Source organism: Dipteris shenzhenensis, chromosome 12 (assembly GCF_047967505.1).
Source record: "Dipteris shenzhenensis isolate YYH24624 ecotype China chromosome 12, Dip_SZ_1.0, whole genome shotgun sequence".
In the NCBI taxonomy this organism is placed as follows: domain Eukaryota; kingdom Viridiplantae; phylum Streptophyta; class Polypodiopsida; order Gleicheniales; family Dipteridaceae; genus Dipteris; species Dipteris shenzhenensis.
Window position 1 is genome coordinate 7,234,855 of NC_141607.1, and position 16,743 is coordinate 7,251,597.

The window sequence follows — 16,743 nt, forward strand, 5'->3', positions numbered from 1 at the left end:
GAAACTTTAGTTTTTCCATGGGTAGACCTTAGGGGGTATTTCTTCCTATTTAAGAAGTCGTTACAGCCTTCGTATTTGCTGGTAATGTCATCAATGACGTGGCGTCGCCGTTTTGAAGGCCAAGGGAATGTTTTGTCCTTTGCTCGTATCCTTGGACCGAGCTCTATCCTTTGTTGTGTTTTTGGTAAAAGCTTTTTCGTGGTGCCACTGTCTGAGGTCAACGTCTTCATTCGACTTTTTGCTGTCCGGGTATCTTCCCTGGGTGGTTGCTGTAGCTTGGGCTGTATTGCCAGTCCCAGTGCTAAAGTTCACTTATTAAATGTTCACCTACGTGCTGTTGATGTTCGGGCTCAGGTCCTCAGTTGGATGCTGGATCGAACGTCCTGCATCTCTGTGTGTTAGCTTCCTGGCTCTCGCTTCTCCTTCTAGGAGCTATAGGTGGCCATTATCTGCATGGTCTCCTAATGATACGTAAGGAGTGACTCGTTTGAAAGTGTAATCCCGAGTTGTAAACTCTGCTCTCTCTGCTCTAGCTTTTTAGTGATATACGGTTGCATGGCTCTGTGATTCTCCTGCATTCTACAAAGTTTGGCCGATCGGTGGGATCTTTCGCCCTCCTACCTCTGTTCGAGCGGCCCTCGTCCTAGTGACCAGAGTAGTGAAATACACAAAACAGACTTGACTTTGATACTCCAGGTTTTTCTGTGGTTACTCTTCTTATGCCTTCCTGCTGGTCTGTTGTTTTTCTCTTAAATTGACCACCTTATTCTTCGACTGGTTAGCGAGCTATTAGTCTGTCGTCGGCCTTGGAGTTTCTAAGACGAATCTCTGTAGTTAACAAGCGAGTTTTTGAAAAACCGAATAAGTGCGGGCATCTAGGGTGCTGCATCGTTCATGCTCAGTGGAGGAAGGCTTGACGGATGTCGTTCTTGATCGTTCTGGAACAAGGAAGTTATTTGTGTCTGTTCGTGGGCGGCAGAATACACTCGTTCTATTTTTCTTAATGTTTATAGTATTCTCCTTGAGTGGCATTTCAAAAAGCTCATTTTTTTTTTAATTCATGCCACGTGGAGCCATACCAACGCTTCGAATTAGTGCCACTTTTTTATTGGTCCAAGTTTCTCATTGCTAATTTCTTCCTTTCAAATCCTCTCTCTCTCTCTCTCAGCTTTTTGCCCCTCTTTCCATGCTCCACATTCAAATTCGTCTTCTTTTTTTATCTCGGGCAGGCCTTATGAATGATATTCATCATTCATCTTGTTTTTATATAGATATATATATATATTTATATTTATATAATTCTTTATCTTCATGATAAGAGCCTACCTCTAAAAAGTATCCTCTAGTCAGTTTGACTTGGCTTTGTTTAAATATATAAATATATATACTTATTATATATATTTTTTAGAACCTTTCTTAGAAGGATTTAAGTATAATTATAGATGTATATAGGTATTTACGTATAGTGGTGTTAAGGATTGTTCTAACTTTAGTTATGTGGTATAAGATTCAAGTAATGGGCACACTTACTGATAGTTTACTGCATAGGAATGATGTGAGCATAGATGAACTAAGCAATGATGAGGATGGATAAGCCCATGAGACTAAACACTACAATTTGCAATGGAACAATGGAGAAGCATTTGTTATGCCTTAGGTGTTTCCTCTCTGCCTGATTCCACACGTTTTTTTGACATGGTATTAAAGCCGCCTCCCATCTCTTTCTTTCTAGTCTATTGTAGCAATGTCGATTGTCTTGCCATTGCTGGCAATGCAAGCTCACGGGCTACTGCATATGAGAGCATTACTAGACAAAATCTTAGTAGCACTCATGCAATATGTGGTAGGAGGGCCCTAAAGCCTCTTCACAAGAAGCAAGGGGAGCTCCATAGACAAATGTAGAAATGGCAAAGCAATGCAACACAAGCAACATATGATGGTTATTGCCCCCAAGAAAGAACATACTATCGTGGTAATGTTGAGAAGGCACTTTTCCCCTTAACAATCTTGAAAGAAACCTCAATCAGTCGCTCTTTCCATCAAATTCTTTATTTTCACCCCATAGTAGCTCTTCTCCAGTTTTGACCTTTCATAAGGCATGTGCTGCCCTGAATCCTCAAAATCCAAAGCCTCTTTTACGCTCTACTTCTTCAGTAAAGCTTGGTCCTTTGATATTGCATTTGGATGACTTGCTTAGTTCCATGGAAAGTACATGGTTATGTGGACACCTGTTTTTTCATGGTGGTTGGGACTTTCATAATAACAATTTGCTTCTAATTGAGCTTCTTTAATTATGTGGGTCAGTTTGAAAATGGCCTTACCTATGTAATGGCCAAGTGATATTCACTTTTGGCACTCCCTCTAAGCTTGCAAAGCCTACCTACGTTGGCTTACTCTATTAGCTGCCTTATTGGCTTTGTCAAGTCGTCAACCTTGCCTTCGAAGTTTGAGCCTTCTATTTTAGCTTGATTAATGCTCACAATGTTTTCTTGTTCACACCACTATCAATGAGCCTTTCCACCCCTTCTTGTTCCACGGACAAACTAATTCCACTAAAATGCCTCTCTACTTTCAAGGTACTAAAGATACATATCAATAGTCCCAAGTTATGGTCTTTAATACATTATATATTAGTATGTGCAATTTTTCTCTCCTTAGCCAAGCATGAGGTTGAGACAAAAGTGATGGCTTGGGACACATGTTGAAGGAACAATGCCTTCAGGCGTATGTCATAGGTGTTTTAGCAAAAGCCTTCTTCTTTGACACAAAAAGCCAACAACTAAGTATTCCATGGCCTCTGTAAGTTGTTATTAGGTGATCCTTGGAGCGAGATAATATGAAGTCCAACTAGCAACGTCTAGAGCAGCTTGTGGTAAACACTAAAGTCATCAACAAACCTTGGAGAAAGGTCAAACTTTTGAAGTTGGCCTTTAGTTCAAAAGGTATAGGAACATTTGCTAAGGTCATTCAATGTGGGGTGATCTTCCCTTAAAGTTGTATACATCAAGATAAAAGGAATTACCAATGTGAGACCTTTCTTGTTTAGGAATCTCTTGGCAGTTGATGATGGTCTTTAAGGCAAATCCATAAAGAAAGATTGATTGTTGATGGTCGTTAGGCCAACTAGAAAATTCTAAACCTAAAACAGTTGACTCTTGATGGTTCACGATCATGGAAGACCACGGGGAGGCTTCACACGTCATCATATTGGAAGAATCCTTGAATCGCTATCTATTGTTTTTGGGAGAATCCTAAGCAAATTGATTGATCATTACAAGCCTTTTCCCCTTTCCAAAAGACTTCGAGCAAGATTGTCAATGAAATATCAAGGTTAGCATGGATTCTTCCTAACAGATGATCCTCTTCATGAGAAAGATGGTCATGCCAATCTGCCACTAGATACCGAACAGGAATAGCAATAAGACCCCACAATTACACTTTTTGACACCGGATAGCTAGTGTATCTGGACGGAGTGATGCATTTTTAGCCAGCCCATAAGGCCTTTTAATTGTCTCTCTCTCTCTCTCTCATGGGCACACAATGCACACGTGTGTGCATGCCTGTGACAGTGTTCATGCACCTATGAGTGCAAGTGCTTGTGTGTTCACACATCAATAGTAAGATTATGGAAAACATATATTTGAACTCCAATGAATGGAGTGGGAACATGAACCAAGAGAGATGCTCATCACTACCAAAAATGGTAGGAAAAATAATGTACCTTGCGCAATACAATAAATTAAAACCCAACACTTTTACCTGCTAGGATATGCTTCTCTTTTCAATTGCTAACTCCCTAGTGAAAGCATCATTCTGTGTGTAACTGTAGGAGGTATTTTCGTCAATGGAAACCAGGAAATCCCCCTTCAAAATGAAATGTGAACGTTTGCTCACCGAAATGAAAACCCCCAGGCCCTCCAGGTCCCATTGTTGGCTCTTCCAAGTCTTCACCCCTATCATACTTAACCCGTTTATCCTCATCTCCAAGCACCTGCATCAAAATGAACAAAGTAATCATAATGATGGAAGGTGGGAGGAAAAGGCACAGGGCACAATTTTTTGTGCCATTTAGTCACCTCCCAGCCCAGAAGATATTTGTTTTTACAACAAAAATTGCTCAAACAAGACCAAAGAGATCTCTAAGAAACAATCTCATGATGCATGCACATTCCAAATCTGAAGGAATTATTACCAATTATATTTGCAATGAATAGGACATCATAGTCAACAAGAGAGATGAAAGATCTTTTTAGGGTTTGGGGAGGGGGTATTTTGTAAATCATTCAGTTCCAGCAACATACCTCATAAGCCGCCGCTACCTCTCGGAACTTTGCCTCTGCTTCCTCCTTGTTTTCCACATTCTTGTCTGGATGCCACTGGAGAGCCAACTTTTTGTACGCACGCTTGATCTCTGCAGCAGAAGCAGTTTTCGAAATGCCAAGCACCTTGTACCAGTCTTTCCGCTTACTCAGCTTGAGGCCTTGCTCAGCTCTCATCAGTATTTCTCTTGCTTCACGGTTCTGAAAAGAGATCAGTGAAACCTCACATGTAAGTCTTACTTTGACTAGTGCCCTGGGGTTGGACATGCGACCCAATCCAAGGAGGATACAATTATAATTAGACGGAAGCTGGCTTATTTCGTCTTACACTGCATCAAAACATCCAGATTCTTCTAGATTCAACATTTGAAATATCAAGCAGTGTGTAGCCAGCCCAGGAAGTTTAGGGAAATGCTTCAACACTACTTGAATTTGAAAGCCCTGTGCAGGCTCAGAGCTGCTCTCATATTTTTAACAAATGGACAACCTTAAGGCTGTGTTTGGCAAACGACGTTCACCACTTACCATCAGACTAGATGGCCATCATCCAGGCCTTGCTTGGCTAACCAGGGGCCTCATCAAAATTTCAGTTGTAGCGCCTGTCTAGCAACACCTCAGTGACTGGAAAGCTTTTAGATTGCTTACACTGCAACGATCAAGCAGTGTAACGCAATGTGGAGTGGTCATGTTTATCCCACACTTCCATGTTTGACCCTTGTATGCCTCATTCCATGGAAAGTTTTCAAGAAAGGAATACCAAAAAGGCCATCCAGGACATTACTCCTGATCTAATCAAACCTCTGTTTCATGATCTCAAACTAAATGCAATCAAGTTTTCCAGCAGTTATAGCAGGAATCACAACCTTATATCTCTAGACACAAAGGACAATGGCTCCAGCAGAAAGTGATGGATCACACATTGGCTCTGGGCTGGTTATGTTTTATAATTCCAGACTCTGCAGGTGCTAGTTCCCTCAATGAATAGACTGCACAAATCAAATAATGTATGCTCCCAAGAAGCGATATGATCAGCGCACACATGTTACATATGTTGAATTGACTAAACTGGGCTCTTTAAACAACACGCGCACAGTTTTTAACTTGCTCTGCAAAGAGCACCATCCTCTTGGCATCAAGCCCTACCCACTCCGAAAGTAGGTGCAATTTGCAGGCAAATAAATATGCCCTACTGTATATGGCGATCTTACAAATTGTGGATTCTGAGGTCATTACCAGGTGCTCCTGTGAATAGGTTGAGTACAGATACAGAATAACCAAGCAGTAGCATTTTGGAACTACAATGGACTACGGTTAAATTTTGCATAAGAGATGCAAAGTATATCAGGGAAGGAGGGTAGAAGCAGCAAAAAAGTAATGTAGAAGGCTATCTTTCAAACTCAAATTTATCAGCCTCAATAGGTAAGGAGCCTCCCATAGAATATCAGGGACAAAAACATTGCAAGTTGAAGGTTAGCGATTCATTTGATAAGTCGGCTTCAGCTTGTTGACATGACACCGATTTTGAATTTATAAATGGTGAAAAGGAAGACCTAAGCAATGAGGTAGTCAGTAGACAACTTTAAACATAAGTGATGATATGGGCCAATAATTTTTGTAATGGAACTTGGTGAGAATATGTGAATATGTTACTGTCAAGAAAAATGCAGTGCAGCCATCAGAAAATCTCTCTTTCGAACTAGAAACTCTTGCAATATTGGGCATTCTGAGCTCCTATGTATTCCACAGTTGTCCTCAACTGCATACCTTGCCAGTATCGGCGACTTTTATCACTTCGTTGCTAGTGCTCAGCGAGGTGAGGTACTCAGGCGAGAGATCGGTATCCGCCGGCAGTTGGCAGCCCTACAAAGGGAGGAGCAGAAACGACCATCACATGCTTGGATACATGAGCGCCTTGCTGCGGCAAGGGCTCACTTGCAGACCTTGCTTGATCAGAGAGCAGAGTATGCCTTCCATGCACGGGAGTCCTTTTGGATACAGATGGGAGGGAGAGTCAATAAACACTTTTTCTCTACACTTGGTCCCAGACATAGTAGAGAGAGTGTCAGGCAGCTTATTGACTCTGACGGCGTTTTACAGTCCCATCCGAAAACCGTCATGCATTTAGCGACAGCTTTCCATACCTCCCTACTTTCCGCAGATCCAGAGAGGTGGCTAGAGATGAAGTTTGGCAGAGTTTACCTATGTTGGTCACCCCAGAGATGTTATGCTCACTTATGCACGCTTTACCAACACAGAATTCAAGACTGCTCTCTCTGCCCTTCATAAGGGCAAATGCCCTGGTTCCGATGGTCTTACTCCTTTTTTTATAGCCTTTTGGGATATGATAGGTGATCATATTACTTCAGCCCTGCAGGGCATTTGGGACTCTGGTGAGATGCCTGACTCACTGACCGAGGGACTCATTCACCTTATCCCGAAAGGTGGCAACATGAATTTTGTATCCCATTGGAGACCCATCACTCTTTTGGGCACTCTTTACAAAATCCTTGCCAAGGCGATCAGCATCCGATTACAGCCCCTTCTTCCAGACCTCATCCATGATACTCACACAAGCTTTGTGCATGGCAGGAGCATTTTTGATAATATCTTTTCCTTTTGGGAAGCCACAGAGTGGGCTATGCAGAGTGGGCAGAGGCTAGCAGTTTTACTCTTGGACTTCGAGAAAGCCTATGACAGAGTAGATTGGGGTTTTCTTGAGGGCACTCTTCTACGGTTTGGATTTTCAGATGCTTGGATCAGAGGGGTGGCCTACCTTTACAGATCAGCCCACAGCCAGGTTTTGATTGGAGGGGTAAGGGATGACAGGTTTCAGATTTCCAGATCAGTTCGTCAGGGATGCCCTTTAGCCCCCTTCCTCTTTCTTGTTGTGGCAGAAGCTATGAGTATCTTCCTTAGATCTCAGGCTGAGCTTTTTGGGCTGAGATTGCCCTTGAGACAGGAGCAGGAGCTTTTTGACTGTCAGTTGGCTGATGACACTGCTATTTTTATTGAGGCCTCTTCGCAGTCACTTGATTCTTTCCGGACAGCCTTGGATATTTTTCGCTCAGCTGCAGGGGCACACATTAACTGGCATAAATCATTTGGCTTTTGGATCAGTGATGAGGACACTCCAGGTTGGGGAGTTGACATTGGTTTTTCCTGGATTCAGAGGGGTGTTCCTATCAGGTATTTGGGATGCCAGGTAGGATTGGACATCTCTCTAGCACAGCAGTTTGCCCCAGTACTAGAAAGTATAAGGAAAAAGCCCCTTTTCTGGAGCTCTGCCAAACTTGACCTTTTGCATCTAGAGTTGTGGTAGTGAACCAAGTTCTCTTGGCCACCTCCTGGTTTGTGTGTTCTTGCTCGTGCCGGTCTAGGGATTGCATCACTCAGCTCATCAGACCAGTCAGGAATTTTTTATGGAGTGGACTTGATGGCACAGCAGATGTTGCAGCAAGGGTGGCCTGGGAGACCATTATTCTCCCTACATGTGAAGGGGGCCTTAATGTCATTGACCCGGACTTGCAGTGCAGGGCATTGCTTTGTAAGGTGGTGGTGAGGGGACTCATGCCTGGGCGGGAACCTTGGAAGGATTTCTTTTTTGGACGCATTCAGGCTTGCACACCAACCTTGGGAGATGATTGGGTGGACAGCCCTCGCTGGATTTTCACTTCAGCCCCTCTCAGATCTCCTGCCTCTCCTCTCATGACTGCCATCCTGAAAGCTTGGGGGAGCTTCAGGAACACTCTTCGAAGGATTCCACCTTCTACTGTCGAAGAGATTGATAGGCAGCCGATCATTTGGAATGATAGTATTCTTGACGAGCATGCCACACCACTGGGCACTTCCCATTACATGCAGTGGTCCAAATGGAAGAGAGGCCCCGCCTATACAGTAGGCACTTGGAAATCTTTTATCAGGCTACCTGAGGATCAGAGACTGCAATCCGTGAGTCACCTCAGAGGGGTAGCACACAGGATTCAGCAGATAGATGCAGCCATCCCGGTGGAATGGACAGTTGAGTTGCCTATTACTTCCACTCTTAGATGGGGGCTTTTTCGAGGACATCAGTTCCTTTACAGGTGATTGCTCTTCGAGGTCTCGGGGAAGACGCACTGGTCTTTGATGTTGGGGTTGGAGGTTTACTTTCTACATCCAAGGATGGCATTCTTCTTGAGGTTGCCTTTCAGCCTGTCAGGATTGCTGGTTTTGTGGATCATGGAGCGGGCTTGCAGTGGTACTTAGACCCCGACCCTCTGCTCTTGGCCTTGGGATCCTGGAGGTTGTGGCTATATGGAGGTGCACCTATCAGGTGCTTGCAGTGGAACCCAGGAGAGTGGGAGTGGATAGATCATGGGCACCGAGAGAGGGGGATTCCCTTCTTTCGTTTCACGGTTGGTAATGCCAGGAGATTTCAGCTGAACAGTAGGGGTTGGATTCCCTCCAGAGCCCCCCATTGGGAAAGCTTCTTCATCACCGCAGATTTGCGTAGAAATTTCTGGAGGAGGCTCTGAAAATCCCTCAGAAATAGAAAGATCACTCTTTTCTTTTGGCTTTCTATTCATGGAGGGATTGCAGTGAATCTGTGGAGATCACGATTTGGGGCTGATCCCACTTGTCCTCAATGTCATTCTGCAGAGGAGTCAGTGCGACATTGCCTTTGGGACTGCAGTCAGGCAAGGATTGTTTGGAAAGCGGTTGCTCGGATACTCAGCATCTTTCACACTTCTCCTTTCTTCATGACTTGGGGCTGATAGAGCCCTGCTCTCTGCAGGATGTACCACTTACTCCCTTCAGAGCTTCTCATGTTTCAGTGGACACCTCTTGGGAGATTTTGGCTAGCATTTCCTCTTGGCACATTTGGAGAGCCAGATGTACAGAGGCCTTGGATGGCACCCAGATACACCCATCACAGGTGTTCACGGGTATTTGGACTGACACGGTTCACACTTTGATAGCCATATGGGCTAGCATGCAGGGCCCTTCACGGGCAGCGTCTTCTAGACGAACTATATTTCTTCAGAGTTTGGAGGGGTTCTCCCTTTTTCTCGGAGGTTTCTACCGGATTGAGATGGCACTATCAGCCTCAATCCTTTCTTTTTGGCTCTTGAGCTTTTCGTGCATTGCATGATGTATATCGTATGGAGCTTGCTCTAACGGTTTTTCTTTAATACTTAATAGAAGTCTCTTTTTGCCAAAAAAAAAAAAACTCTTTGACACGACCCCAACACTCCTAAAACCTCTGATTTGCAAGCAAACACCAGAACACACCCAAACGTGAGGAATCTGAGCAGGCTGCTCACCACCCAACCATGACATCTACGGGATGTGATCCCGAATCAGCTGATGTCCCCTCCAAGCCACAAGCTGAGCTACTGGCACGAACTCCCAACCAGATCCTAACCAGCCTGGTGTCCCATACCACCAGGTGGCGCCGTGAAGACTGGGATCTACTGTTGGGCCTTGGGCTACGCTATGATGCAGGCGCGCGTCCGTGACTCAATCGAGGATCAGACCTAGCACCTAGGAATGAGACTTGCTCTTATCGGCTCCCTGAGAACTGAACCTCTGGGCCCCTTATATAGACTTGGGTCCCAAGCTCCAAAAATAGCGAAGACACTGGTTTTTACCCTTGCCACTCAACCCGAGAATTAAGCTTGCCTAGCCCTAAGCCTCCCCAAGCTACTTGAGCTAGTCTTGTGTACCCCAATACACGTCAGATACCAATCCGTGCACATGACATACTTCCCCTCCTCTAAGAACTCACTCCTGAGTTTGCTAAAAAATCTGGGAATATCCTCTGGAGGTTCTATAATGTCTCCCATGTTGCATCCTTCTCAACACGATCCTTCCACTTGATTTTACATTCCGTGATAGTTCTATTACGAATCTGTCTTTCACGAAATTCAAGAATACTCTCAAGTTTGTGTGGAATAAAGGTCAAATCCGTAACTTCTATTATGTCTTGAGGAGAAACAAGTTGATCATCCCCACCCAGTAACTGTTTCAGTCGACTGACATGAAACGCTGAATGTACTTAACATCAGGAGGCAATTCTAGTTTATATGCAACTGGTCCATTTAATAATCTTGAACGGACAACAATATCTGAGGGATAATTTCAGAACCAAACCAATACTTTGGCTCTTGAATTCCTTGGGAATACACAAATATGCCATCGTTCCTTCACAGAACTCTCTGGGTGAATGATGTCTATTAGCATAAAATCTGGCCCAATCTTGGGCACTTCTAATAGACTCCTTGGCAAACTGCAACATTTCTTCCATGTCTTGCAAGAATGTCTTTGCAGCATCATTTTGAATTCCCGTGAACCCAACCATAACTGGTGGCTTAGGTTGAAACCCGTACATAAGCATAAAAAAACTGTAACCAGTACTCGAATGCTTTGCATTGTTATAAGCAAATTCTATCATGGGGAGATAATCTTTCCATGAAGACTGTCTCTTAGAAACATATGCCCGAAGCATATCTCATGGGGAGATAATCTTCCCATGAAGACTGTCTCTTAGAAACATATGCCCGAAGCATATCTTCAACCAATTGGTTGACCTTCTCTCTACTGCCATCAAATTGTGCATGATCTAAGGAACTTATACTTAAGAGTAGTTTCCAAATTCTCAAAAACAATTGTCCTGAAGTTACTTGTAAATGTCGAGTCCCTGTCGCTGACTATGTCAGTCGGCAAACCATAGAGCTTAAACAAGTGGTCCACAAACTCGTGAGCCAGCTGACCAGCTGAAATGGTGGTTCTAGTAGGTAAGAATCATGACCCTTGCACGTTCTAGGTAAGAATCTAGCCATTGTTGTCAGACGGTCCACTATAACCCAAATGGAGTCATGACCCTTGCGCGTTCTAGGTAAGAATCTAGCCATTGTTGTCAGACGGTCCACTATAACCCAAATGGAGTCATGACCCTTGCGCATTCTAGGCAAATCCGTAATAAAATCCATGGAAATACTTTCCCATTTATTATCCGGGATTTGCAATGGCTGTAATAAACCCGCGCTTCTAAGGCGTTCTACCTTACTAACCTGACAAACCCGACAACCTACCACATAGTTTTTAATAAATGCACGCATCGTAGGCCAATGAAAGGTATGTTTCACAAGAGAAAAAGTCTGATGTATACCTGGATGTGCTTAATGGTCACTTTATTCAATCGTTTATAATCTATACACATTCTCCACGAACCATCTTTCTTCTTTCTTAAAAGGACAGATGCTCCCCAAGATGATTTACTTGGGCGAATATAGCCCATATTCAGATAATCTTGTAGCTGTGAAGCTAACTCATCCTCCTCAAGTTGGCTCATCCTATAAGGTGGAATACTAATAGGTTGAGCCCCAGGTACTAAATCTATGCGATGGTCTACTGCTCGTTGTGGAGGTAAACCTTCCGGCCATTGAGCAGGGAATACATCCATGAAATCATCCAACAACGTTCTGAATTCACGGTTTTCAAACACGCTTAAATCATTTTTGTTATTAACAGAAACAACTGCTTCCCAGTTGGAGGCTTTACCTCGTAGGTGTGATCGCTAGGTATCGTGGACAGTCCCATCCACTGCACAAGTTTGTAATTAACGGCTGCCCGGGTCAAAGAGAATGTGAACACTTTGGTCCCTTACTTCTCCATAAACTCAGAAAAGGTCATGGGGGCCAAATAACGAATTATTAAAAGTGCAATTACAAGAAAGTGGGCAGGAAATGATATAAACAGAAATACCTATCATCGAAACTTGGTTAGCTCCCTTAGCTTTGGTACCTTGTCCCGCATGGAGCTTCGGTCCCGGCACTTGTATTTGGTTCTTGCCCTTGGGACAATCATTCCGAGTTTGGCTCCGCTCCTTGCATATGAAGCGACGTCCTTCTTTCTTTAACTTCAATGTGCGTAGGAAACGGGCACGACCACTCTTCGTCTGAGTCGAGTTCTTCTTGGAGGCGTTGTCTATAGACTTCGACTCCCCGGTACCAGTGGTAGACTGGAAGAACTTCCTCTTGTTCTTCCCACTCGTGTCGGCAATGGTGGCTCCCTTTGCGCTTGCCATGGTATCATCATAGATGCGCGCATAGTTCATGGCCTCTTGCAAAGCGGTACACTTGTTGTTCTTGATCTGAAGCTTGTACGAGTTAAGCAAACCATCCACAAAGAAACCTAACAAGGTAACTGCTCTGGTCTGCAAATCACGAAACCTCTAAAGATAGACCTCAAAAGTCAAATTCAGCTTACATATCGAGGGCCTTGAGCTTGCCTATGATATCGTAATCTTCCTCCTCCTTCAGAAACTCTTTCCTGAAGACCTCTTCGAATTCTATCCATGTCGCAGGCTTCCGTTGGAGTTCCTTCCACCACAATAAAGCCTTCCCTGACATATATCCTGCTGCAAGCTGCATCTTCTTGTCATCTGGGTAAGGGTGAAACTGGAAGTGTACTTGCCACTTGTGCAACCAAGTGTCAACCACCTCCTTGGCACGGTACTTATGATCTCCGAGATAAGGATCTGGAGTGATATTTGGGCCTAACACTGAAGCCAAAGAATCCACATGCGTAAGCGCCTGAACAATGCTAGTCAAAAGTGAGAGTGATGTCTGAATCCCTTGGAGTTGCTGTGTCGACCCTCTTTGATTCGCATTGACGCGCTCAAACTTTTCATCGAGAGTGGCGGTGAATTCACTAAAGGCAGTCTTCGTAATCAGATCATCGTAGAGGCCTTGGTCATCATCTGCATGGTAATTCATATCTTGGTCTCCCATCGGGGTCTATGGAATCAGCCATGACTGAAATCTGATCTGAAGAAGAAGATAGGCCAGAGAAGAGAAACAATCAAGTGGCCTCGGAGCTAGGAGGTAGGGACGAAGTGAAAGCTGGCCAGTCAGGAGATGACGGAAGAAGGGAAAGGCTGGCCGATAAAGAAGGTAGGCTGGTCCAAGCTGACGATCAGCTCGGATTTTTAGACCCAAGACTCCCACTCTTGGCTATCCGTACAGATTTTTGCAACAGACCCTATGGCATATCTGGCTCCCGAACGTGAGGGCGTAGAGGGGCTTGGAGCATGCGCAATCTTCAGGCTGGGGTAAAAGGCAAAGTGGCCGAGTTTATAGACAGGTGAGCAGGCTTTTAGGAAAGCCCTGCTTTTCAAAAGCCCACCCTCCAAACTTGGAGGGGTGGTGCTTTTTTAAGCCTCCAGGCCCCCCCACGAAAAGCACCCGGCCCAGATCGCGATCTGGCCCTAGCCTGTTGCGCACCGACCTGCGCTTCTCTTCCCACTCGTGTTGGCAATGGTGGCTCCCTTTGCGCTTGCCATGGTATCATCATAGATGCGCGAATAGTTCATGGCCTCTTGCAAAGTGGTACACTTGTTGTTCTTAATCTAAAGCTTGTACTAGTCAAGCAAACCATCCACAAAGAAACCTAACAAGGTAACTGCTCTGGTCTGCAAATCACGAAACCTCTGAAGATAGACCTCAAAAGTCAAATTCAGCTTGGACATATCGAGGGCCTTGAGCTTGCCTACGTATTGTAATCTTCCTCCTTGGAGTTCCTTCCACCACAATAAAGCCTTCCCTAACATATATCCTGCTGCAAGCTGCATCTTCTTGTCATCCGGTTAAGGGTGAAACTGGAAGTGTACTTGCCACTTGTGCAACCAATTGTTAACCACCTCCTTGGCACGGGACTTCTGATCTCCGAGATAAGGATCTGGAGTGATTTTCAGGCCTAACACTGAAGCCAAAGCATCCACATGCGTGGGCGCCTGAACAATGCTAGTCAAAAGTGAGAGTGAAGTCTGAATCCCTTGGAGTTGCTATGTCAATCCCGTTTGATTCGTTGACACACTTAAACTTTTCATCGAGAGTGGCGGTGAAGTCACTGAAGGCAGTCTTTGTAATCAGATCATTGTAGAGGCCCTGGTCAGATACACATCAGAAACAATCAGGTGGCCTCGGAGCTAGGAGGTAGGGACGAAGTGAAAGCTGGCGAGTGAGGAGATGACGGAAGAAGGGAAAGGCTGGCCGATGAAGAAGGTAGGCTGGTCCGAGCTAACGATCAGCTCGGATTTTTGGACCCCGGACTCCCGCTCTTGGTTGTCTGTACGGATTTCTGCAACAGGCCGTCCAACATATCTGGCTCCCGAACGTGAGGGCGTAGAGGGGCTTGGAGCATGCGCAATCCACAGGCTAGGGTAGAAGGCAAAGTAGCCGAGTTTATAAACGGGTGAGTAGGCTTTTAGGAAAGTCCTTCTTTTCAAAAGCCCACCCTCCAAACTTGGAGGGGTGGTGCTTTTTTAAGCCTCCAAGCCCCCCGCCAAAAGCAACCGGCCCAGATCGCGATCTAGTCCTAGCGTGTTGCACACCTTCCTGCGCTTCTCTCCTACATGCCAACACGTCCCTTGAGTAGCTAGCCGCACGCGGAATCCTTCCTTGGTTCGCCTCAGCTCTACGCTCCCTCACGACTCCCTTCGCACTCCTCCACCTTGACCTCACTCACTCGGTACTTCTCATTGTATGCAGTGGTCTTGTTAAAAGAGAGGTCTTGCTTCCTTTATGGTTTCTTGGAAGGTCTTCAAAATCCTTCCAGATGATTGATACTCTAACTACAAACTCACCACAAAGGAATTGTAGGGAGAATCCAGCACATTGATGCAACCATATCCTTGGATTGGGTCCTTACGGGCGATAAGTTTTCATTCTCCAGATACTTGGCTAGGAGCTTTACGAGATCAAGGATCACACTTCAGACTATAAGGATCAGACGGGGATCTTTGATGTTCATTTTGGGGCAGGTTATTTCCGAATCTACAGATGATATACCTATGCATACTGCATTTTAGCCTATCAGGGTTGTAGTCCTTTGGCTTCAAGATGGTACCTAGACCTAACCCAAGGCACACTCTCTTGGGCTCATGGAGTCTTTGGCTCTATGGAGGTGTCCCCATAAATGTTTGAAGTGGAACCCTTGGGAGTGGGAATGGATTGATGTAGGGAGAGCCTTCCCTTCTTTCATTACATGGTTAGTAATGCTAGGAGATTAGAGGTTGGAAGTGCAGAGCTGGGAGAAATTTCAGATTTCTGCTGATTTGCAAAAATTCTTTTGGAAGAAACTCTAGAAATCCCTCCGGAATAGGAAAATCGCTTTGTTCGTTTGGCTCTTTATCCATTGAGGGATTGCATTGAGCAGTGGAGGTCCAAATTTGGGGCGGATTCCACATGTACTCCTTGACTTTCTGTTGATGAGTCTATTCAACAAATTTTATGGGATTGCAGACATGCGAGGATCATTTGGAAGGGGATTATTGAGTACCTTTATGTACTCACCTTTTTCATGACCTAGGGCTCGGTGGCTTGGCTCTCTCTTTCGGGCCTCAGGTGTTTTACGAGAGACATAACTCTTCCTATGCTCTTTTGGCTTGATGAGATTTTGTTGAGTCATGCTTTCTAGATGACTTTCTTGGCTCTCCATATAAAACCTCATATGCCTTTGTGGACACTTCATGGGAGATTTTGGTGAGCATATTAGCATGGCATATTTGGAGATTCAGATTCATAGAGGCTTTAGATGGTTCCCATGTCCACCCTACACACATATTGGCCAATATTTGGATAGATACGGTACACAGCTTGGTGGGCATTTGGGGGAGAATGCAGGGGTCTTCATGGGCAGCCTCTACCAAGAGGACGGTCTTCTTCAGAGAGTGACGTGGCTCCCCATTCTTCTAGAAGTCCCCCACAAGGTTGAGGTGACACTTACAGCTCAACCTTTGATTTTCTCTAGCTCTCTTACAGGATTTTGATTTTGCCCTATTAGGGTATTTGGTTCTCATGCCTCACATGATGTACTTTTTCCCTTGATCTTTGCTCTCGGAGTTTCTTTCATGCTTGATAGAAGTCCTTTGTTTGAGGGGGAAAAAAAACAGCGACAGACAATGGTCTTATGGACAGATCTCGACGAGCTGGGAGCTAGAAGAAATAAGAAATCTTCCTTTGGCAAAGGCTAGTCTAGAGGTTTGCCCTAGCCGGCCAACTACTTTGATCCCCCGCCACTCCATTAAGACTTAAAATCCTATCGTCCCAAAGGCCTTGTCCTATCATTGTGAGTCCATGTGGAGTGGCCCACGCGAAGCGATGCTGAAGAAAACTAGCTAGGGCTCGTTGTGGTCCTATTGTAGGTAGAAGACTTTGAGAGGACCAAACTAGCGCAAATGGTCTGTGGCACTTACCATGCCTCCTAGGTGGCCTCCTCGATGTCATGAATCATGCTAGTGGCTCCTCTTAGGTTAGTGAGCATACTCAGTCTTTTCTCGAGCTACAAGGAGAGTTGGCTCCATGCCTTCAAGGATCTTGTTGGACCACGGTCTTACTGTGTCCAACCAGTGTGCATGTATTGCTCCAACACATGACCCTT

General features: G+C 44.9%; 1 protein-coding gene across 3 annotated transcripts in view; it reads right to left on the bottom strand.

The window, feature by feature from the left end:
* Positions 1 to 3,383: 3,383 nt before the first annotated feature.
* Positions 3,384 to 16,743, bottom strand: part of P58IPK (DnaJ P58IPK-like protein) — an 85,683-nt gene continuing 72,323 nt past the window's right edge. For 2 of the 3 annotated variants that reach the window (XM_087382376.1, XM_087382378.1), the window contains exons 9-10: positions 4,303 to 4,521; positions 3,385 to 3,992 (exon numbers count right to left, since the gene is read on the bottom strand). In XM_087382376.1, coding sequence (XP_087238502.1) covers positions 3,843 to 3,992; positions 4,303 to 4,521 — 369 coding nt within the window. In that variant the 3' untranslated portion in view covers positions 3,385 to 3,842. Of the gene's footprint in view, positions 3,993 to 4,302; positions 4,522 to 16,743 lie in introns of all 3 variants that reach the window. The other variant, XM_087382377.1, reaches the window with a different exon arrangement.